Raw genomic sequence first — 24906 nt, forward strand, 5'->3', positions numbered from 1 at the left:
ATAAAGTGATCAAGTCAATAGTATACAGGTCTTGGGCCAGCTCCGTGGCTTAGTGGTTAAGTGTGCACGCTGCGCTACTGGCGGCCCGGGTTCGAATGCCGGGGGCGCACCAACGCACTGCTTCTCCGGCCATGCTGAGGCCGCGTCCCACATACAGCAACTAGAAGGGTGTGCAACTATTGACATACAACTATCTACTGGGGTTTTGGGGGGGGAAAAAAAAGGAGGAGGACTGGCAATAGATGTTAGCTCAGGGCCGGTCTTCCTCAGCAAAAAGACGATTAGCATGGATGTTAGCTCAGGGCTGATCTTCCTTACACACACACAGAAAAAACAGTATACAGGTCTTTGTCTTCATGTCATACTCTTATTACATATGGTAACTTAAAAGTTCAGCAACTTTTGTCATTTTCAACTGGCCCCAAGCAAAAAAGCTGGATATTGTCTTGAACTTAAAATCTTCTTCTAGGTTAGACATAATATTGTCATCTTTAAAAGTGTCAGAATGGGGCCGGCCCAGTGGCGCAAGCGATTAACTGTGCGCGCTCCGCTGCAGCGGCCCGAGGTTCACCGGTTCGGATCCCAGGTGTGCACCAATGCATCGCTTGTTAAGCCATGCTGTGGTGGCGTCCCATATAAAGTAGAGGAAGATGGGCATGGATGTTAGCCCAGGGCTAGTCTTCCTCAGCCAAAAAAAAAAAAAAAAAGAGGATTGGCATCAGATGTTAGCTCAGGGCCGGTCTTCCTCACAAAAAATAAATAAATAAATAAATAAAAACGTCAGAAAAAAAGGGAGACTGGGGGTAATCGCTGTTCTCATTACTCCATGCAGCTCTTCACCCTACTATAAATCGGTATCAACAAAACAGATAGCCAAGGAAAGGCACCAAAAGCTGAAACCAAAGCTGATACCAAAAAAAGGGCACTGCAACAAGAGTTTGGGTATCAGATTTAAACTGAACCTACAAAATCACAGAGATATAAGTTTGCATTATGTAAATCACAGACGTATGATCTAGAAGATCTCAGAGCAGATAAGTGATAAGTGCTCATTTTACAAAATACATTTTTCTTATCAACATGACATGCCCAGGAACTACTTTCTATTAGCCTATAAAGTTACTCATAGTGGGGGCTATATCTTGATTTTGCTCATAACTGTAACGCCCATGATCACAGCGCTAAGTCCAATTGGAACTTATTAGCTTGATTACTTAATTGAATAAATTCAAATGTTTATAGAAGTAGTTCACACCCTAAAATTCACATACCGTAGTCAATGCCTTAAAATCACCATTTTTACCAGAATTTCCTCATCCCAGTCAATTTAAATCTTCAAACAGATGATAAGTACCAAACGTCATTCCTTATCCCACTAGCTTAAAATTAATGACGATCTCCAGACAGAAGCAGTCTCACTGGACAGAGAAAACAGGGAATAGTTAGGGATTGCCAAGGCAGGTGGGCTTTGGGGGACAGGGTTCCAGTGAAAAGTGAGCCGCAGGAGTGAGCCTCAAAAATCTATGTAAAAATCCCTCACAGATCCTGGGCTGACTCCTAAACTGGGATATTCGGAGTGGCAACTCTGGGTGGCCTAGCAGAGAAAAGCTGAGTCAAGACTTCTGAGGTTGAACGCCATTATGAAGACTAAGTTGAGATCCAGCCAGAATGGGTGCATGAAAATCCTCAGCTTTCAGATGAAATTCTAGAAAGGCCATGCCCTAGGAATTAGGTGAAATACATCTGCCTAACAAATCCTAAAACCAGTCCTTGACAGGATCAAGGTGATCTATCTATAAATTAACTGCCTCCAAGAACCAAACTCTGCACTCTTCAGAGGTAGATAATATAATCCTGAGCCTCTATGAATATTATCTACAACACCTAACAAAGAAGCAAACATTACTAGACACGCCAAGAATTTTTTAAAGTGACTAATGATCAAGAGATTAAATTGTCGGGCCGGCCCCGTGGCTTAGCGGTTAAGTGCGCGCGCTCCGCTGCTGGTGGCCCAGGTTCGGATCCCGGGCGTGCACGAACGCACTGCTTCTCCGGCCATGCTGGGGCCGCGTCCCACATACAGCAACTAGAAGGATGTGCAGCTATGACATACAACTATCTACTGGGGCTTTTTGGGGGAAAAATAAATAAATAAATAAAATTATATAAAAAAAAAAGAGAGAGAGATTAACAACGGAGTGACCTCAGCAGAATGTAGGATTAGTGAACCCAAAGACAAGTCAATACAAAATATTCAAGTGGGGGGGGCTGCCCCACGGCGTAGCAGTGAAGTGCACGTGCTCCGCTGCTGGCGGCCCGGGTTCAGATCCCGGGCAAACACTGACGCACTGCTTGTCAGGCCATGCTGTGGCAGCGTCCCAATATAAAGCAGAGGAAGATGGGCACGGATGTTAGCACAGGGCCAGTCTTCCTCAGCAAAAAAAGAGGAGGATTGGCAGATGTTAGCTCAGGGCTGATCTTCCTCACCAAAAAAAAATATATATATATATATATTCAAGGAGGGAAAATAGATGGTAAGAAACATGTGGAAGATGGTTAAAAAGTTTAAGACAAGATGGGAGAGAATGGGACAAAAGCAATACAGAAAGAAATGATGACCAAAACTTCCAAATCTCATCAGAAACTCAAGTCATGGATTCAGGAATTCCAAGCAGTATAAATATATACAAACAAAACTACACCTGGGCACAACACACTCAAACTACTGAAAACTAAAGATGAAGAGGCAATATTAACTAAGGTCAAACCATGTTGTCATAAATGGTTAAGATTTCATCTTTTTATGGCTGAGTAGTATTCCACTGTATAGTATTCCACTATATATAGTATACTGTGTGTGTGTATATATTGTATATTGTATATATACACACACCACATCTTTATGCATTCGTCTGTCGATGGGCACTTAGGTTGTTTCCATGTCTTGGCTATTGTAAATAATGCTGCAATGAACATAGGGGTCTGAACAGGCATTTTTCCAAAGAAATACAGATGGCTAATCAAGCCTTCTTAACAAAGCAAAAATTGTTTTAATAGCCAATTGTTTCCAAGATAGAATACAAAATACTCAAATACTCTATGAAAATACTCATTCACATAGTAGAAACCAAATCAACTAAGACTTAGAAATCACTTCGTGATGGAAATTACTTATGAAAACATTAATATTAAAAACCATAATAAAGGGGCATATTTGCTCAGCACAAATTTTCTCATTTAGGTCATATTTTGCTATGACCATCTACTTATCTCAATATCTCTTAATCAACAGAAATTTAAACTGAAAAGCCTGCTATCAACCATTCACCCTGTAAGCTTTTTGATTTTGCAATTATGCTGTAAATTATTGCTAAAGAAAAAAAAAAAACTTGAGACTGTTGAGACATGCCTCATTATAAAATCATTTTCTGTTAATTTCTTTCAACTTATTATTTTATTTGTTGTTATAAAACCTCTCAATGGAGATTCAAATAATCAAGACACTTTCTTATTTTCAACTTAGATAAAACAAAAAAATAATTATCTATGTAGGACGTTATTTAAAACATTCAGGCTAATTCTATGGGGGTGGTCCATTCTATGGGGAAAGTCCAATTCCTATACCTTTTCAATCTATGGCAACAAATACAGTGAGAAATGATGTCCAGAATGATGGCCATGCTGTATTAAATTCTTTGATCAAACAATGATTTAAAATTATGGGCATATGCCAAATCAGAACAAAAAAATATATTTTATTTTTAAAAGAATCATATTAAAAATGCCTCCAGGTCACTCCTCAGTTAAGCATAAACCTCAATTAACTATAATAAATCTCTAAATAATTCATTATTTGTCTTAATCTGCTAAGTACTTCTAATATAAATTGAATTTAAAAATAACGTATTTTGAAATTGTATCTCCTCATTATTCTTTGTAAGGCTATTAACTACTGAGGTATCTGAGACTTAACGATCACTATGAAATAGGTACAGGAAGACTATGTGATACTTATAGCACCAACTTCATAGAATTTGGAGAAAAATTTTCTGAAAACCCCATAACAGATGTTTTCATCAGATGGTTGATTCAATCAGATATTTTAAAATTGTATAAGACCATCAAAGCAGCAAGTAAAGGAAATAAGATTATCCTATGATCTGTATGGGAACCAAAAAAAATATTTTCCAAAACTGTCATTTTTATGGTTGTTTCCTATACAGCAGACAGTAAAATAGTTTTAAATTTACATTCAGTTTAAAAACAAAATTCTTTACTGCAAAGTCCCACAACATCCCTCTACCTACTCTCTCAGCTATGCAGTCTCCCCCATAAGTAAATTTCATCTTAAATATCCATGTTTTACCAATATTTCTAAGTTTAAAAATTACCCAAACAAAACAAGAAAGGCTAATTTAACAGATTATGGCTAATCCCAAAGTAATGAGATACATTTTAAAAAATTATTTTATTGGGGCCGGCCCCGTGGCGTAGCGGTTAAGTGCGTGCGCTCTGCCACTGGTGGCCTGGGTTCGGATCCCAGGCGTGCACTGATGCAGCACTTGTCAGGCCATGCTGAGGCGGCATCCTACATAAAGTGGAGGAAGATGGGCACAGATGTTAGCCCAGGGGCAGTCTTCCTCAGCCAAAAAAAAAAAAAAGAAAGAAAAGAGAAAGAGAAAGAAAGAAAGAAAGAAAAGAAAGAAAGAAAGAAAGAAAAAAAAAGAGGAAGATTGGCATGGATGTTAGCTCAGGGCTGATCCTCCTCATGAAAAAAATAAAAAATATAGAAAATTATTTTATTGAGGTCATATTGGCTTTTAACATTGCGTAAATTTCAGGCATACGTTAGTATGTATCAGTTTCTGTACAGACTGCATCAAGTTCACCACAAAGTCTAGCTTTTATCTGTCACCATACATATGTGCCCCTTTACCCCTTTCGCCCTCCCCCCATCCCCTTCCCCTCTGGTAACCATTAATCTGTTCTCCTTATCCATATGTTTGTTTATCTTCCACATACGAGTGAAATCATATGGCATTTGTCCTTCTCTGTCTGACTTATTTCGCTTAGCATAATACCCTCAAGGTCCATCCATGTTGTCACAAATGGCGCGATTTTGTCTTTTTTATGGCTGAGTAGTATTCCATTGTATACATATACCACAGTTTCTTTATCCATTCATCCGCTGAAGCACACTTGGGTTGCTTCTCTTGCTATTGTCAATAATGCTGCAATGAACATAGGGGTGCATAAATCTCTCTGAGTTGTTGATTTCAAGTTCTTTGGATAAATACCCAGTAGTGGGATAGCTGGATCATATGGTATTTCTATTTTTAATTTTTTGAGAAATCATCATACTGTTTTCCATAGAGGCTGCTCCAGTTTGCATTCCCACCAGCAGTGTTATGAAGGTTTCCTTCTCTCCACATCCTCTCTAACATTTGTTGTTTCTTGTCTAGGTAATTACAGCCATTCTGACGGGTGCAAGGTGGTATCTCATTGCAGTTTTGCCTTACATTGTTGAACTTCTTTTCATGTGCCTGTTGGCCATCTGTATATCTTATTTGGAAAAATGGTCATTTCCTCTGCCCATTTTTTGATTGAGTTGTATGAGTTCTTTATATATTTTGGAAATTAACCCCTTGTTGGATACACGATTTGCAAATATTTTCTCCCACTTGGTGGGTTGTCTTTTCATTTTGTTCATGGTTTCTTTCGCCTTGCAGAAGCTTTTTAGTTTGATATAATCTCATTTGTCTGTTTTTTCTTTTGTTTCCCTTGCCTGAGTAGACAAGGTATTGGAAAAGATACTGCTAAGATCGATGTCAAAGAGTGTACTGCCTACATTTTCTTCTAGGAGTTTTATGGTTTCAGGTCGTACATTCAAGTCTAATCCATTTCGAGTTAATTTTTGGTTATGGGGTGAGATAATGGTCTACTTTCATTCTTTTGCATGTGGCTGTCTAGTTTTTCCAGCACCATTTATTGAAGAGACTTTCCTTTCTCCATTGTATGTTCTTGGCTCCTGTGCCGTTATCAGCTGTCCACAGAGGTGTGGTTTCTGGGCTTTCAATTCTGTTCCGTTCATCTGTGTGTCTGTTTTTGTGCCAGTACCATGCTGTTTGATTACTATAGCTTTGTACCATATTTTGAAGTCAGGGAGTGTGATGCCTCCAGCTTTGTTCTTTTTTCTCAGGACTGCTTTGGCTATTCAGAGTCTTTTGTTGTTTCATATAAATTTGAGGCTTCTTTGTTCTATTTCCATGAAGAATGTCATTAGGATTCTGACTGGGATTGCACTCAGTCTGTAGATTGCTTTAGGTAATATGGACATTTTAACTATGTTTATTCTTTCAATCCATGAGCATGGAATGTCTTTTCATTTATTTACATCTTCTTTGATTTCTCAAAGTAATCAGATATGTTTTTAACCTAAAAGACAACCTGCACTTGAAAAACCATGTATAACACATTTCAGGTGGGTAGAATGGAGAGTGCAAAGCGAAGAGATGATGCAGTGTTTATTTAGAAGATGGTAAGGAACCAGTGAGACTGGAAGAGGGGTCATGAAACCAAAGGCAGAGCTAGAACGGTAGGCAAGAGTGAGACTGCGAAAGGCCTCCAAGGTCAGGCTGTGAAAGTGTGCCTTTCATCTTGTGAGCAGTGCCAGCCATCAACTGACAGGTTCAAGTGACTAAATACAGACGACCAACAAGGGAACAGAAAAGACAAACCATAAGTGAAAATATTAAACCTGGCTTTGGATTTGCTGAGTTTATGAGATTCAAGTAAAAATGTACAGCATGATAATTTAGTGATCCCAGGGCTCAGCACCTGTTGTAGCAACAGAAGAAAGTTGAAGGGGAAGAAAAAAAGTCGAGCAAGGGTGGGACAAGTCTAACCATTAGCTGCAAAGAATCTCAGGTAGCTTTTTACTACGTTCTACAAAAATCAGCACGTCAGGCATAATATCAACCTTGTGGGACAATCCTACTAATACTATAAAAGCTAGATATTTCCCAGATCCAGCATTCATTTCTGTGGCGTTTTCTCTACCTTGCAGTTTAGAGTCTCTCTTCCTGCCATGTTCACATCTACACTGTGCTCTTCCGTGGTCACGAACATTCAACATTTCTCAGCAACCTTCAACCCAAACACATTTACTAACTCTCTCTTCTAGAAATAATAATGAGCCTTCCTCTAAGGACGCCCAATTTGTGTCCTCTGTTACTTCACTGAACATACATTTAATCCTAAGAACTTTCAGGAGTTTTTTTTCCAGGTTAGGATATCACTTGAGACTTAATTTGGAGTATGCAAAAATCAACAGTTCCCCCCCGCACTAATAACAGTTTGAAGCAGTAACTCAAAGTGTGCTACACAGACTTCTGCTGGTTACAGACTACAGCCAAGTACAGAGATGGAAAGTTAACATTCAGAAAATTTTATAGCAATTTGACACTATTTTTATGTCTACTGAAACTAATAACATCAAATTCAGGCTTATATTCTATATGCATTCTTTCATCTTTCTTTTTTTATTTCTTTTAATTTTTTTTTAATTTATTTAATTTTCCCCCAAAGCCCCAGTAGATAGTTGTATGTCATAGCTGCACATCCTTCTAGTGGCTGTATGTGGGACGCAGCCTCAGCATGGCCGGAGAAGCGGTGCGTCACTGCGCGCTCGGGATCCGAACCCGGGCCGCCAGTAGCGGAGCGCCCACACTTAACCGCTAAGCCACGGGGCCGGCCCCTTTCATCTTTCTTTATCCTATTTTTATCATTTTATGAAAACATTAGATTGGAAATTGTTTAAAACCAAAACAAAAAACAAATTGGTTTTCTACTAGAGTACAAGCAGCACTGGTTTCAGATCATACACTCTGGAGCCATGTTATCCAGGTCAGAATCCCAGCTCTGCCATTCACAGTTGTGTAATTTGAAGCAAGTTCAATGCCACAACACCAAATCATGGATAATAATAATATTATTGGTAACCCATCTCCAGTAGCACTTCCTTATATTCTCCCTTCCTTGCTTCACTATTTTTTTCAGGTGAATTGGAAAGATCATTTGTGGCCTTAATAGAAATGTTAATGCTATTATGGCAGACAGCTGCAACTGTCTCTACAAGTTTCTAACCCAACATTTCAGTAAACTGAAGGCACTACATACATTAAAGATATGAAATAATGAGGAGAAGGGTAAGTAAAGTTATAATAGAAAAGGATGACACTTTATGATTTTTAAAGTGGTAACATTTAAAAATCACACTTCATCCCTACTGAGTTTTTACTTGATGGGTAACATTAAGCAGCTACTACCAAGCAAGGTGCTACATATTTTTATACATATTATCTCAATATATTACATACTATCTCAATACATCCAATCTTCACAATACTGTGAAACTACTATTCTCTCAGCTCTTCAAATTTAAGCCTTGGGAAGTTAACATGCCCTAACTGTATTCTAAATTTACATCCAGGACTGCCAGGGTTCATGGCTAGGGATACCATATGTCCCAGTTTTACCTGTTTGTTGTTTCAGTATCATTATTATTACCAGAAGCCCTGTTCACTCTCCAAAGTGCCCAGAGTTGGATAATAAATTATATATGGTTATCAAGGTACTCTTTCCAGGCAGCGTAACCCTACAGTATGAACTATGCCTTCCACCACGGCCTCAGGCTCAACACCTTCACTATCTTGCAAGTGTATGCCACTGCCAATAAACTAGAAAAAAGGCATGAATGGTACACCTTACCCTCCATCAACACACACACAAAATCCCACTACCAGGGAAAAAAGCAAGTTAATGCCAATGATTAATTATAGTGAGTTTATATTATTATGTAAGACAGCATAGTAAGTGCCTACGTGGTCAAATATCTCAGAAATACAGGTAAGTATAAATAAAAGCCTCTCTTTTATGGATACAAATAACTAACTAACCCCAAAGATAAAATTATTTAATACAAGTAAGATATGTAAACAGACTTCATGATACTTTACTCTTTCTTCTAGTATCCAAGCATTCAGTTTCCAGGCCCCTTTTTAGCAAAAGATGCATTTCCCCCAGCACTGTCCCATATATGAATTAGTGTAGTTAATCAACTACACTACGCTAATCTGGTATCACTCATCAGGAAAGTGTGGCTGTGGATTTTGCAGGTCTTATTCTTGGGCTGTTTAAATAAAGAATCAAAATGGTGACCTTTACGCCCTAAGCTAAAAAGTTGAAGTAGAAAAACAACATATAGAGATTTAGCAAAATACAAACCTTTTAAGTTTAAAGCACTGCTCAAATGGAGAATTTTTTTTTCATATAAAGGACTGTGAGACCCCATACATCAATTTTGATTCAAAAGACAGCCCTCTTTAATATTCTTTTCAACTAATGTAAAATGACATCTAAACAAAAAATACTGGAAGCTGAGGTATAGAGGGGAAGAGCTGTGATGATCTGTACAAATTGTGATGTGTCTAAAAATACCGCAAGATTTAACAGCTGTAAAATCTATTTAAATAACAACCTAATTACTTGACTATAATGACTAGCACTAGACTCTTAAGTGAACAGAGTTAAGTTGGCTGCGCTACAGCTAAAAATGGATGTTTCTGCATAGACAGCAAGCTATACTTAACCACATTTTACTAAAATAAAAAAATCTCTACAAACAGGCCACACCTGAATTTCTGATCTTCTAGAATACAATTTTAAAACTTGGATGCACATATCCTTACCTCTTAACTACTAGAAAGAATTGTAGGCATCTTATTACATTTAAAATAAACTAATTCTTCAGGTAGCACTAAATTCTGTCAACCACATTACTGCACATCATATGTAGCTTAGGACAAGATTACAAATTCAGAAAGGAAAGTGTGATGATAGAGACATAAGAAATAACTGGGGCCAGACCCTTGGCTTAGCGGTTAAGTGTGCGCGCTCCGCTACTGGCGGCCTGGGTTCGGATCCCAGGCGCGCACCGATGCACCGCTTGTCAGGCCATGCTGAGGCCGCGTCCCACATACAGCAACTAGAAGGATGTGCAACTATGACATACAACTATCTACTGGGGCTTTGGGGAGAAAAAGGAGGAGGACTGGCAATAGATGTTAGCTCAGGGCCGGTCTTCCTCAGCAAAAAGAGGAGGATTGGCATGGATGTTAGCTTAGGGCTGATCTTCCTCTCTCTCACTCTCACACACACACACACACACACAAATGAAATAACTAACAGATCCTCAACATTCTCTTTCGTCTTTAGCTCAAGATGGTATTCAAGGTGTGGCTTCTGCCATTTTGGCATGTTACTCAGTTTTCCTGGGTCTCTCCCATGTATACAGGTTATTAAACTTTGTTTGATTTTCTCTTATTAAAAAAAAAAAGAAATAACAAACATGAGTAATCTAGAATGATAACAAGACTAACAATAAAATTTAAATGTCAACACTACTTAAACCAAAGGCCACCAGAAGACTCATACTTAAAAATGACAATGGAGGGGGCTGGCCTGGTAGTGTAGTGGTTAAGTCTGCACACTCCACTTTGGCAACCCAGGGTTCACGGGTTCAGATCCCAGGTGTGGACCTACACACTGCGTATCAAGCCATGCTGCGGCAGGCATCCCACATAAAATAGAGGAAGATGGGTATAGATGTTAGCTCAGGGCCAATCTTCCTCAACAAAAAGAGGAGGATTAGAAACAGATGTTAGCTCAGGGTTAATCTTCCTCACACAAAAAAAGAAAAAAACCAATGTAAAGACTTATATAAGTTGAACATTTTAGCAAAAAGTGCTTCAAAAATATATCAATAATATTACAATGACATTAGGACAAGCATTTATACCACACAAAATTATACTGGTTCCAGGAACATGGCAATTTTTATTTCAATTATTCTTTAAAGCTTTATAATTACAATTTGAAAGGCAAACATTTTGAAGAATTTAACTGCTGCTTTTTTTTTTTTTTGTGAGGAAGATCAGCCCTGAGCTAACATCCGTGCTAATCCTCCTCTTTTCGCTGAGGAAGACCAGCTCTGAGCTAACATCTATTGCCAGTCCTCCTCCTTTTTTTTCCCCCCAAAGCCCCAGTAGATAGTTGTACGTCATAGTTGCACATCCCCCTACTTGCCGTATGTGGGACGCGGCCTCAGCATGGCCGGAGAAGCGGTGCGTCGGTGCGCGCCCGGGACCCGAACCCGGGCCGCCAGCAGCAGAGTGTGCACTTAACCGCTAAGCCACGGGGCCGGCCCCACTGCTGCTTCTTTTTAAGTTTACTCCTTTTAAAACTTCAAAAAGCATAACTAAAATTTAACGATACTGATTAAATGTTAGTTTAAGAAATCAATCTTTACATGTCACAGTTGAACAAACAGGCAGCTGAATTCTTTCTAAATTCCAAGGGGTAGTTTTTTAAAAGTTCTATAATGTTAAACCTTTAAGGTTAAAATTTCTATGTAAACTATAATTTTAATAAGGATTATATTTGTCCTTTTATACTCCAAGTTTTTAAATCTTTCAAAATAAATAAACCTATATTTCTTTAAAAAATTAGAAAATCAGGTATAGTCACTGTTTCAAATGTCCCCAGGTTTACAGAGTAGGTTATATCCTTCCACTCACTGAGTTTAAGTTAATGAACTATCATGTTTCCAAATATAAAAAGATTTATATTTTTTAACCCATTAATTACACTTCTAAAAGATTTCTTCAGTGAAATTGCCAGGACAGTAACAGTGTTATAAATTTTATACTAGTAAAAAGAAGTGGTGACTATCTATCTATCTAGCTATCTTATCTAGCTATCTTATCTAGCTAGCTAGCTAGCTATCTATCTATCTATCTATCTATCTATCTCAAAAGATACAACCAAAAGGTAACAGATAAATTATGGCATTCATGTTGGAGGCACTAAAAGTGATGTTAGGAAAATTATTTTAAAATGCTAACGTAAATCTGAGAAAAAATAGATTACAGAACTGTATAAACAATGAGCACTTTACTTTTGGGTGAGGAGGGCACTTTATTTTTAATTTAAGAAGTCCTAAATAAACTGTCATACATCCAGACAATGGAATATTATTCTGCACTAAAAAGAAATGCGCTATCCAGCCATGAAAAGACATGAAGGAAGCTTACATGTGTATTACTAAGTAAAAGAAGCCAATCTGAATAGGCTACATACTGTTTATGACTCCAACTTTACGACATTCTGGAAAAGGCAAAACTATGGAGGCAGTGAAAAGATCAGTGGTTGCCAGGGGTTAGGAGGGAGGGCTAAACAGGCAGAGAACAGAGGATTTTTCAGCAGTGAAACTACTCTGTATGATACTATAATGGTAAATACATATCATTATGCATTTGTCCAAACACACAGAACATACAACACCAGAGTGAACCCTAATATAAACTACAGACTTGGGGTGATAATGATGTGTCAATAAGGTAGGTTCATGCAGTGTAACAAATATACCACTCTGGTGTGAGATGTTGATAGTGCGGGAAGCTGTGCATGTAGGGGCAGAAGGTATACCAGGACGCTCTCTACCTTCCTCTCAATCTTGTTGTGAACCAAAAACAGCTCTAAAAAATAAAGTCTATTGAAAAGAAAAAGGCACAAAGAGGAATATGGTGAGAAAAAAGAATCCACAAACAAGTAAACCAAAATATTATCAGAGAACACTTAGTTGTTGGGATTACAGATGATTTTTATTTTCTTCATACTGACCTAAATATTCTAAATTTATTATAGCCAAATTATACTGAAGCCCAAATATATACTTGAATCAGTCCCCACCAGCACCAATATCCCATTTTTACAAGTTACCTTTGTTCAATAATGTTTTTTCTCATTGTAGGGCAAGTTCCCCATTTCCCTTTTCAAAAATTTACTGCTGATTCTCATTTGTTTATTGTTTCAAATAAAATTCACAACAATTTTGTAAAGCAGAAGCTTGCAAACTTTTCCTACAAAGGGCCAGAGAGTAAATATTTTCAGCTGATGAGCTATCACTTATCCTTTGTTTTGTTTTACAATCCTTTGCAATATAAAATAAAACAAAATAAAAACCATTCTTGGCTAGCAGCCACACAAAAGCAGCCCTAAGGCCAGTTTGTGGACCCTAGCATAAAGCATAGTTCCCCACCCCATCTGCAAAGATTTTAGCATTTTGATTGTTTACTCTGAATTTAGGTATTAAATTCAGGAAAAATTAACATCTTTCCAGTATTAAATCTTCTTCAAAAGCAAATTATGATTCTTCATTTATTAAAGTCCTCCATTATATTTCCTCAGTAGAGTTGTATAGCTTTTATTTACAAATCCTGCAAATTATGTATTAGGTTTATGATTCCTGGGCACTTGAAGGCACTGGCACTAAGTACATGAATGCTGCAAATCACTTACTGGTTTATATTGCTGGCACTTTTTGCCTAGTTATAGAAAAACTGTAACACTGTATTCTATAATCAGAATGCAACAATAAGTTACTTTTATAAAATGTCATGTAAGTGTTATTTCTTTATTTCTTTCCTATTCAGTAATTTAGTAACTTTAAGGTCAACGGAGAGCTGGGTTAAACACTTAAGAGTGTCTGGCACATGACAGGCACTCATAAGTTTGAATAAATGAATGCTTCTAATTTTGTTCCCTCTCAAAATCCCACTAAAACTATAGTAAAGAGGGTTAAAAAAAAAAAAAAAAAGCCCACAACAATGGAGAGAGAAGGAAAAAAAAGAAAGAGCTGGAATGTAGATGGACAAGGGGTAATTGATCAATGTATAGAGCTAGATCCTGAAGTCTCAGAAGCTGGCAGCAACTTTAGAACTGGAAGTGAAGGAAGGGGGTAAATTAAAGAGAATTTAGTGAAAGCTGTTTGGGAAATAACTGGATCCTTCAATCCCTCACTGCCCCTCTCCAAGTCACTAGGATTGCTGCCATATGAGTTCAAAAAGAAAAAGAAACTAAGCAACTTGCAGGAACCAGACAGGCAGGGAAAAGAAAATCCTTTAAAAATATGTACCTATATATATATCCTCAAAAGGATACGCTAAGATTTTGCATGCATACAATTACAGGAAGCTATAAAGGTAAACACTCAGAAGGCCAAAGAGAGAGAGAGAACATCTGGAAACTAAAATTATGAAACAAAAAAGGTTGGAAAATGAAATGAAATTTCCAAGAAAATAAAATTTCCAAGAAAATAAAGCAAAAAAAGACAGAAAATGAGAGTAAGATTTAAATTAAAAAAAAAAAAAGTTAGAGAACCGGTCCAGGAAATCCAATATCTGAATAACTGTTTCAAAGAGAAAAAAGAGGACAAAAATCACAAATTAATCTGTCAGAAGTGATGGAGATGAGTTGCCATATTAAAAAAGTCCAATGATTACCCAGCACAATGGATGAAAATGCTCATACTAAAGCATATCATTGTGAAATTGGGACAAGGAAGAGTCACAAATTTTTGGGGAATGGGAGGTGAACTGGTCACATTAAAAAAAAAAAAGGAAGGGCCGGCCCCGTGGCTTAGCTGTTAAGAGCACACGCTCTGCTACTGGGGCCCGGGTTCGGATCCTGGGCATGCACTGACGCGCCGCTTCTCCGGCCATGCTGAGGCCGCGTCCCACATACAGCAACTAGAAGGATGTGCAACTATGACGTACAACTATCTACTGGGCTTTGAGGAAAAAACAGGAGGAGGATTGGCAGTACCTGTTAGCTCAGAGCCAGTCTTCCTCAGCAAAAAAAAAAAGGAAGAAGGACCAGCAATCAGAATAATTTCTGACTTATCAACAACTACAACACAAGATGACCATGGAACAATGACTTCAAAATTCTGAAGAATTCTACACCCAGCCAAACGACAGATATGATATTGTTTAATATGCAAAGTCTGAAAAATCTTCAACTCTCATGTACGTTTTCTCAAAAAAACTACTGGAAATGTGATCCATCAAAGTGAAACAAGAAACCAAGTAAGAGGAAGACAAAGGACACAGCAGAAGAAGAGAGGAGCACACAAGTCAGATGAGAGAGAATCAGGAGCATAGTAAAAGGAGGTCCAAGAGAGACAGATGTGCACCAGAAATGAGAGCTACAGTGCAGATTGGGCAACGTGATTCAGGCTACATTCATTCAATGGCTGTTATGACCAAGGTGCCTGTTACTCTACCCTTTCTTAAAAACACACTGACTGCCATGGTGTGTCTGGCCCAGACTTTCATCTATATTTAACTCAGCTTAATCATGTGTTAACAAAGCTCCTTTTCTCTCTTTTGTGCCTTGCTCCCTGAACAGCTAAGAATTTCACACCAGAAAAGTTCAGCTTTAACCTACACTTATAACAAGATCACTCCCACAGACCACTCTCCTAACTGAAGGTCCTTTGCCTGGCCCACACCACAGCCCCACCAGAAAACAACCACAAAGTCCTATGTTTCCCAAAACAGGTTCATGATCTTGCCCACTGGTTTCCCCAAGAGAGGCTCTAGTAGAAATTCTAGGAAGCTGAAGTCAAACTATAACCCAGAAACTGTTTTCAGCTTATGGAACGAACGAACCGTCATCTAGCAATACTGTCCTTTCCTTACACATCATCTAAGTTATTAGTTTTTCAAAACTAAAATACATCGCTGAAAGATACACACACTGGAGATTAAAGATAATTAGACTGTAAAAATAAAATCAAGGGAATAATTAACACAAAAGTCAGTACTGTGGATGCAGAAAGGGCCAAAGAAATACAAATGAGATAATGGAGTATGAAGCTGAGGTATGGATGATGTCTTAAGTGATGGGTACATGGGTCTTCAGTTTATTACCCTAAAGCTTATGCACATATGTATTTTATATTTTTTCTATACATAAACATTTCACAATTAGAAAAGGGGGAGTTTAAAAAAAAAAAAAAAATTGTGGCCTGATGGCCAACTATTGTCACAGAAGTGTTTTATCTGACCAGCAGAGTTTTTATTTTCAGTGTGTTGCCAAAACACTTACATCTACCACACTACCTCATGTGTGAAATGATACACATAAAAGGTTATTCATCACAGTACTGAACTAGCAAATGGCTGGAAATAACCTAAATATTGATCAACATAGAAACAATTATGTTTAAAACCAAACCACATAATATATACCATCAGAAAAAAAAGTGAAAGCTTTATGTGTTGATATGCAATGCTCTAAAAGACATATTACAAAGTGAAAAACATAATGTGCCAGAATAGTGTATACAGTTTATATAGTTGGCTACCATTTATTTTTTAAAAAGAATATACATCATATTTGATTGTATATACACGAACTGCTATGGAAAGATACAAACTGACAATGTTGATTGCCTCTAAAGATTCTCCACCTGGATGGGATCAGCTTGAGGAGACTTCACTGACCCTTCTGTACAAACTTTGAGTTTTGAACAACGTAAAGTACTGCCTATTCACACACACACTTTTTTTAAACAGCAGAAAAAGGCCATAGGACAATTTTAATTCCATACAAGATCAAATAATTATCTTTGAAAGTTTAAAATATAGAGACAAGTTTTCCTTGGATAAAATTAAACAATAACTTATCCAACCAAACTGGTCATTTCCAGTTGTACCTTACAGAGTTAAGCCATATACAATAGACATATATGTGTCCACATACACCAGAACATGTCTAGACTCTAGAGCTATACTGTCCAATGTGGGTAGCCACTGGCTCGTATGGAATTAAATTGGAGGAATTAAAATTACTTAATTAAAGTTAAATAGAGTCTAAAATTCATTTCCTTGGTTGGACTAGTGACATTTCAAGTGTTCAAAAGCCACGTATGTAGTGGCTACCATATTGGACAGTACAAATATAGAACATTTCCATCATCACAGAAAGTTCTTTTGGACAGCCGTTTCCCAAAAGAATCCTCAAAACCTGGTTAATAGTGGATGCTTTGGAGAAAGGAACTAGGCATCAGGAGAAGACAGGTTTTTCACACTAATAAGATAGGACTTAGCCTGTGCCAGGCAGCATCCCTAATATTTCCTGTTAACTCACTTAATCCTTACTGTATTTCAATATAATTGGTTTCCTTTGTAATCCTAAATATTTTATTTAATGCATTTAAAAGCATTATTCTGAGAATGGAGCCATATGCTTCACCAGATTAATAAAGGGATCCATTTGAATTTTGGACCCTAAGCATGGATTACTAATTCAAGAAAAAGTTACAAAAAATAAATAAAAGCTAAATACCATTATCTATAAACCAAAATCCAAAAGACATTTCACAACCCTAAACATTATACAAAACTAAGTGCAAAAGTTCAAATGAATAAAAAAATGCATCACTCCTAATCCCACCACGCCACACCACCCATAAATCATCTAGTACATCCTTTCAGAAATACGATTTTATATTTATTTGTGTATAATGATGACCTATGCATCAATTTTATCCTTAAGGTAGGAGTTTTACTCAAAGTAAAGAGTTGGACTTTTTAGTTTGGATTGAATTTTAGTTTCTTTTTTTGAACAGAATAGTAATAAAACTTGAGGCCAGGACCTGGGTTTGAGTTCTAGCTCTCTCACTTAGAAACTACGTAACTACTAGTTGGTAGAAATTTAAAAAATCACTTGACATATGAATTTATCACCTATAAAAAATATTTATCCCAAAATACTGAAGACTAGGGGAAAAAACCCTACAAGAAAAAGATGTAAATTTTATCTTTTGATTAAAATATCAAATTTTTGCCTTAATTAATACTCGAAGTTATTATCAGACTTTGTGGCAGCATAGGCTGTTGCCCTAAGATGACCATGTAAAACCCCACAAGAATTTTTTATAGCAATACTAGTATTAGTTCACATAAATATTAAAATCTTATTGACTGTCACTGTAATAAGCAGAGAGCACAGAAAGATTATAATAATTCTGCACAGCATTTTGTAGTAACAAGTTTAAAATATACAACTAAAAACATGCAAATGTACATTTTAGCTTTTAGGATTACTATAAAGCCAGGAGTTTCAGAGATATCTTGCGGTCTTATTGCTACTTTCCCCAAACAATTTAGCAATTAAGGCTAGCAACATATTGTAACTGAAACTTCTTCAAAACAACTGTTTAACTCTTTGCCAGACCTTTTACCAAAATTACTAAAAGTACAAAGGTAGTTGAGAGTATATCCCATATTTGCCAATTTTTTAAAATTTACTACACTGTTTTTACTAGAAAATATTTTAACTGGCAAATTGTTCGAATTGACGAGGTCTAGAAATCAAATGAGAAGGGGGAGAAGGGAAGTGACCATTTACTTTCTTTAGAAATCTGCCCACAAAGTTCTGGACCAGTTGCTCAAACACGACCAAGATAACCACTTGTCTAGTCCTCAGATTCAGACACTAAGGTGATCTTTTTTTATGATTCTGTACTTTGGTTATCAAACACTGTAGTACAACAGAGCCTAAAAACAAATGGCCACATATTTTCTTTTATAGCTGTAGCAAAATATCTATTAAGTTTATCAAATTAGTCTTCCCAAGTCACACAAAGAAAGCGCATTACATGCCGACTGGAAAGACAGTGTCATGGTTAAGAACACATACTCTGGAACTTGGCTCCTTTAGCTTGAACTCCACCCCACCACTTATTAGCTGTGAGATCTTGGGCAAATTAGTCACACAAAGTTACTTAATCTCTTTGTGCCTTGGTTTCCTCATCTGTGAAACAAGAATAAAACCCACCTCATAGGGCTGCAGTAAGGATTAAATGAATATATGTAAAGCACTTAGAGTGGTGCCCCACATACAATAAGTACTATATGTTAGCTATTATTAAGAAATAAAGATCTGCCTACATTAAAAATTGCTGTTACAAACAGTTTGTGTTTAAAAGGTCATTTTTATTAAGTCAGTTGCTTAGAACTCTCAATCTGTATCCCTGGAAATCCAATGCTGGTTAGATTTGTCATAATTCCACAGAAACTTACTGAACACAGCGTGACTAAACTATAGCTTCCCTTTCTATGGAATAATGTATCAAAAGTTCCAACTGGGAAAAAAACTTATTTTTCTGACCACATTCTCAGGTTCTAGAAGTGACTAGAAATGACTATTCAGTAGCTAAGAGACAAAGTGATTTTTTCTTTTTTCTCCAGACACAAATAGGAACTTCTAAAAGAACACTAGTGATTTTTAAGGTAAGGATAGCAGTGAGAAGAGTATCTGTGGGTTGTGGATCATAAGCTTTGTATTTTTTGCTAATGGCCAAGGACTGATAATCACAAGGCAGGTGTGTGAATTTCCTAGCAAAGAGAGGAAAAGCTGAATATATGTGTGCATGGATACACCTGCGTGCAATATATTCATGGAGGATTAACTTTATCTAGTTCTTCATAACTGACAAACTGTCATCTCTGAATACTGCATTTGAAAATCAAAATCACTGTAAGCTATCTTCTTAATTTCCTTTTTTCAGCTAGACTTAGAAAGTTCAGTCTTCAAGGTGACACAGATATTAAAATTAGAATATAAGCCATGCTCATGTCCACATTTCAAAAATGTCTCTATGACAAAAATGGAGCAGTTCACAGGTACCAGAAGAGCAAGGAAATTTCCAATATTAGAAGGCAAGGGAAAGTAGAAATTACTATTGCTAGAGCAATTATTTCACAGGTTCCTTGTTATATCCATGACTATTGTTACTTTTACTATATTCTTAACTTGATATAAATTGAACAGAATATTTTATAAAAATTTCTTTGCCTAAAATTTTCTATCCAAATTGGCTTAAGCTTACATAATTCATTTTGCATTTTATTCTCTGGAACTTCGGTGTGTAAACTGTGTCTGTTTCTAAGTTGAATTTCTCTAAGTCAAATAATTATGCATAATATTAATTCAAAGCATAAAATTTAGTGAAATTTGAATATAAATACCAGAACTGAATTTATTTGGTTTATGAACAAAGTTTGATATACTGGGTTCTTTCATTAAAGCAAAAACACACATATTAACTTGCAAGATCTGCTTGTTAATCAACAATTTTTGGTCAACAAAAAACACTGAATTATATAACAACATATTTGTCAATATGTATTTAAGCCTTATTCACTTTTAATAAATAAACTCTGCAATACAAAGCATGTTTCTAAAGGATAAAAAAGGAAACATTAGATCAGCTGACCATCCAAGTTGATTCCACTTATGAAATTAATTTTTAATTTATAAAAAAATTCAAGAGATACAATGTGAAAACAAGTAACATTATATACCTTCAGTTTAACTAAAGAAACCAAAATTAATCTCTTACCTTGAAAAGAACTACAAGTCAAAAAAAAAGCCCAACAATGAAGAATGTAGAATAAAGATAAAGCTACAAAGAAACAAGACCCACTGAGGCAAGACCGCCTGGGGAAACTGCCTTGCCCTCTTCACCAACTAATATTAAGTCTAATTTTGACTCAGCCACAATTCAAATGCCAAGACAGTAACAGGAGAGTATCGTTTATCCCAATGTTCAAAATTTTGCCATATTACCTGTAAAGAGGTAAAATGCTTCCTTTAATTTGCCCTGTCAAACTTCTCAACAAATTTACTATTTGTAAGCCATATCTTAATGTCACTGAACTCATACACATACACTTGAGAAAACCCACACGATAATATCAAATTGAAAATGACTGATGTTTTATATAACTTCCATAGATAAAAATTCCCCCAAACGCTTATGAAAAGTGGAACAAGCAGGAAAAACCCATGGCTCTTTAAGTGCTTATGATTATGCCTAGCAGAAAAGCAATAAGGAAACTCACAAGCGAGCTGAAACAGCAATGAACAAATATGCTTTCTGTAGGCTTCAGCAGGGATACCTCAATTGTAACCAATACTAATCAACTGCTTAAAAAAAAATTCCCACTATTTAAAATTGTCAAAAAGAATCTAAACTACTAACTTGTGGACAAGCGTGCATTAAAAGTACTAAAAATGTGCATTTTCACTAAAAATGAACACTTCAATGTTATTTTACATACATCCTCAAACTACTACAGTTTAACCTGGCTTTCCATTTTCACACACTTTAGGTTTTTAAGTTTCCTGCTCCCCAAACCTAAATGCAGTATCCAAATCTCTGGGTCAGCACTAGAACAAATTCTATACTGTATCACTGACCACATCACTGGCAATTAAGCTCTTTAACAGTTTACATTGAATAAGGTATAGAATCACATCTTGTATAACTTTGTATTTCTAAAGAATGCTTGGTTCAACGTCCTAAATATATCAGGGGCTATATTTACTAACTCAAACTAATCCTTCAACACTTTGTAGTTCTCTGCTGTTGAAACAAAACTGCATAACTTTGCAAAATCCAAAGGACCTAAATGTTACTGAAACTTCACAGAATACATTACTGTTTTATGTTTTGAGGTATGAGTCTTGCCCCTATTACCAGCTGTAATGCTTTTTAGTGACACTGGTACAAGTGAATAGCAGAGCAGATCCAGCCAGAAGTGGACAACACCCTAAAAGGGATTTAAATTAAAAGTTTACATATTTATCCTACGTCTTTAGCTATGTAGCATTAATGTTCTAAAGTCAGTTAATTGTATCAACTACTTGAGACAGTTTTGCAGTCAACCTGATTTCTAGGAACATAAATAAAAACTGGTACCAATTAAAGAACAAGTAATCAAGTAGAAAAACTGCCTTAAATCCGGGCAACAAGGTAAGGATAGTTCACATTAATGTAATGAAAAAGAAGCCTTTTTGTATTCTGTAGGCCTCTCCATGACTAGTTTTTGAAACAGTTATTAAAAAAAAAAAAGTCAAAGCAAATTGGTAAGCCATTATCAAAATCACAAACTACCACTACAGATACACAAAAATATCTGGCAACCAAGGTCTAGAACTGGTTCCAGAGTGTCAAAGGTTTTCTGGTTATTAACATAGCCCATTATGCCTCTAAAACAATGTCACTCAGATGTGACATTCCTAAAACGGCAACATAGGCCTAGAAGTTTCAGCGTCAGTGCTAATGCTGGCAAACTCAAACTATGACCAAGATACTCTCTCTCCTTGGGGTTAACTACCAATTTTCTGCTCCGGGATCAGCTTGCTTCAACCAAGTTTAAGATGGTGCCTACATTGAGAGGAAAGTGGGTAGAACAGATAAAGAGAAAACATTCAAAGGGAAGCTTAATTTTAAAAGTTAAGTTCTTGATTCCAATAAACCGCGCCTTAGAAGTCTTCCAGACGACAAGGACTCGGAAGAACAGCTGGATGTAGACCCATTCGCTTCTCTGAGGCGTGCGCACTGCGCGGAAAGCATGAATGAATGGAAGAGGCTCGTGTGAAACGCAGCAGGTCCGGCCGGCAACCAGACCGGCGGCAGCGCTCAGTAGGCCTCGCTCCTCCCCTTCCCTCCTCCATGACAGCCCAGGCTCGAGCATGGAGGGGCGAGGACAATGTGATCCCCCTTCTCACCACCACCACCACCACCCTTCATCCTACTCAGAAAGCTTTACCGCGCGACACGCGGCTCTCCTCCCCACCCCAAACCGCCCTCGCCTCCCCGGCCGCCAGCCCCGGCCACTCCCGGGCGCTGGAGTACCATGCGCTCGCCCCTCGGCGCCCCTCGGCGAGGTCGACGCTCTCCGCGCGTGCCGCGGCGCCGCTCCCGCCCAACCCACCCTCCGGCCACGCGCGCCCACCGGCTCCCCGGCACGCTGGTCGGTGAAGACCCGCGCGCGCCCGCACCCGAACCCCCGGGCGGGAGCTCAGGAGGGAGGGAGGGATAGGCTGCCCCGGGGCTCCCTCCTCGATCTCCTTCCAGGCCGGCTCGCCACCCACCCTCCCTGCGGATCCCGGCGCCCGCTCGGGGCCGGCCCCGCGCCTTCCTGTCCCGAAGGCACAATCCCCACACACCCAGCCCGGGGCCACGGTCTCCCTGCACCCTGGTCGACACCCGCGGCGCGGCAGGGGGCGCCGCCCCTCCCCCACGCCTCTCCCCCAGCTCTCAGCCCCCACCAGAACGTGTGCGCTCCACGCCGCGCCGCCAGCCTCCGGGGCGCCCCCCGGGGCCCGCGGGCAGGTCAGGCCCAAGAAGAGGGGGAGGGGGCGGCAAGGGGTAGCGTGCGCGCCAGGAACGCCGTCCCGCGGGGTCCCCTAGTCCGAAGGGGGCCGGAGCGCGGGGACCCGAGGGGGTGGGGGCCAAAGGCAATACTCACCGGTTCCACAGTCGCCATCTTAGATCGATCTGATCGCACAACCGCTCCTGGAGGGGGGGTGAGAGAAAAAAATGAGATTCAAACCGGATTGGCCGGCTACTGTCCACGTGACGGACGTGTCCGTTTGGCCCTGGCGGCGCCTGCGCAAGACTGCGGCTGCGTGAATGACCAGGGGCTTCTGGGAAGTGGAGTCTCTTTTCTCCCTCCCTCTGTCTCTCTTTTTTTTTTTTTTTTTTCTCTTCAGGGCAAAGAAGTTTAAAAAAAAGGCGTGGTCACGTGGTCGATGGGTAGGGTGCGCGGTTCTTGGCGCGGCGACGCTCGCGTGCTGGAGGGTAGTTTTCAGTCCTCTGCTCTCCCACCTGGGTAGGTGCTGTCGCACTTACTGCCAGGCATGCCTATTGTGCCCTTTGTCGCCCTGTCCTCCCATCTTCCCCGGAAGGCTCAGTACGCACAATAAGGCTTCATTTGTTTAGTTGCGGTCCTAGGACAGGTTGTGTGTTTATTTAATTTTCTTTTGACTTCCCACCATTTTCCCTTAGTTTCAAAAAGAGGCGGCGATGGAGAGTCGTTGTTTAAGGAATCAACCCTGCCCCGTCCCCGGCTCCGCTACCGGTCGTGGTCACTCGTTGCCATCTCTGCGAAAGGGGGTGGCAGAACCGCCCACCGTGCCCACTTGCCCCAGGCTGGGGGAGGGGGAGTGCACCCGACAGCTTTTGCAGTCCCAAATGCTGAGAGTAAGACCTCAGGGCTAAATCTTGAGTGGAAGGAACAATTATTTGGAAGGTCTGTCTTCTCGGTTGCACTATTCTGCTTTAACGTGAACAGAAATAGCCTAGGTCCAGGTGACAGCCAGGAAAGCCACTCCGGGTCCCGCTGACTAAGCCTTGGGCTGACCGTCAGGAGTCGTTAGGCCTGGTCAACTATGACTCTGGACGTTGACTCATTCTCCTTAGGCGAGTGACTTAATCGTTCAGTGCCTCGGCTTTTTCATTTATGAACCACAGATGATAATACACTTACCTCACAAGGGTGTGCTGTGGTAATGATTGTATCCAGCTTTGAAAATGCATCGGACTCTGTAAATGCTTTATAATAAGCAACCTCGTGCCTTCCTAAGGATCAGTTGCTTCTCCTGCTATTTTTTTAAACAATGTTTTAAGTTTTTCTTTTGTTTACGTTATCATGTACACCGTGGCAATTTTAAAATTTCAAGACAATTTTTTTGTTTATAGCTAACCTCAGTAGAGGCTTTAATATTCACGAAAATATTGTTATATTCACAACAATCTCTGGCAATTAGAAATTTATCCCCACATTGGCATCCTACATTTCCTTTCCCGCTAAGATAGTGTGCTATCGTTTCTCAAGACAGTGTTATTCTGCACAGTCTGATTATTAATACAACAATCAGTACAGATAAAAGAAATCTAGTAGAATGCTGCTATAAGGTTCTCATGAGGAAGACATCATATCATCCCTATTTGCCATACTTCTTAAGAATGTTAACACCAGAAGATCAATATAAGCAGGGTGCTTGTGCCTGCCTGCTGATAGTGTTGCCAATGCCTAGAGCTGGGTCATCGCTATTGTTGAGTACATAATGGTGGCTTGAGTTGACTCACACATAGTTGAGGCTGTGTGAGAACTCAAAACCATTGCCTGTTCATATGTTTTG

At 38.8% G+C, this 24906-nt stretch overlaps 1 protein-coding gene across 2 annotated transcripts in view; it reads right to left on the reverse strand.

The window, feature by feature from the left end:
- EIF4E (eukaryotic translation initiation factor 4E) overlaps positions 1 to 23287 on the reverse strand; it is a 40407-nt gene extending 17120 nt beyond the window's left edge. Inside the window, exon 1 of one of the 2 annotated variants that reach the window (XM_058547552.1) lies at positions 23232 to 23287. In XM_058547552.1, coding sequence (XP_058403535.1) covers positions 23232 to 23249 — 18 coding nt within the window. In that variant the 5' untranslated portion in view covers positions 23250 to 23287. Of the gene's footprint in view, positions 1 to 22241; positions 22470 to 23231 lie in introns of those variants that run through there. The other variant, XM_058547551.1, reaches the window with a different exon arrangement.
- Between the last annotated feature and the right edge of the window lie 1619 nt (positions 23288 to 24906).

The sequence above is a fragment of the Diceros bicornis genome, chromosome 8 (genome assembly GCF_020826845.1).
Source record: "Diceros bicornis minor isolate mBicDic1 chromosome 8, mDicBic1.mat.cur, whole genome shotgun sequence".
Lineage (NCBI taxonomy): Eukaryota > Metazoa > Chordata > Mammalia > Perissodactyla > Rhinocerotidae > Diceros > Diceros bicornis.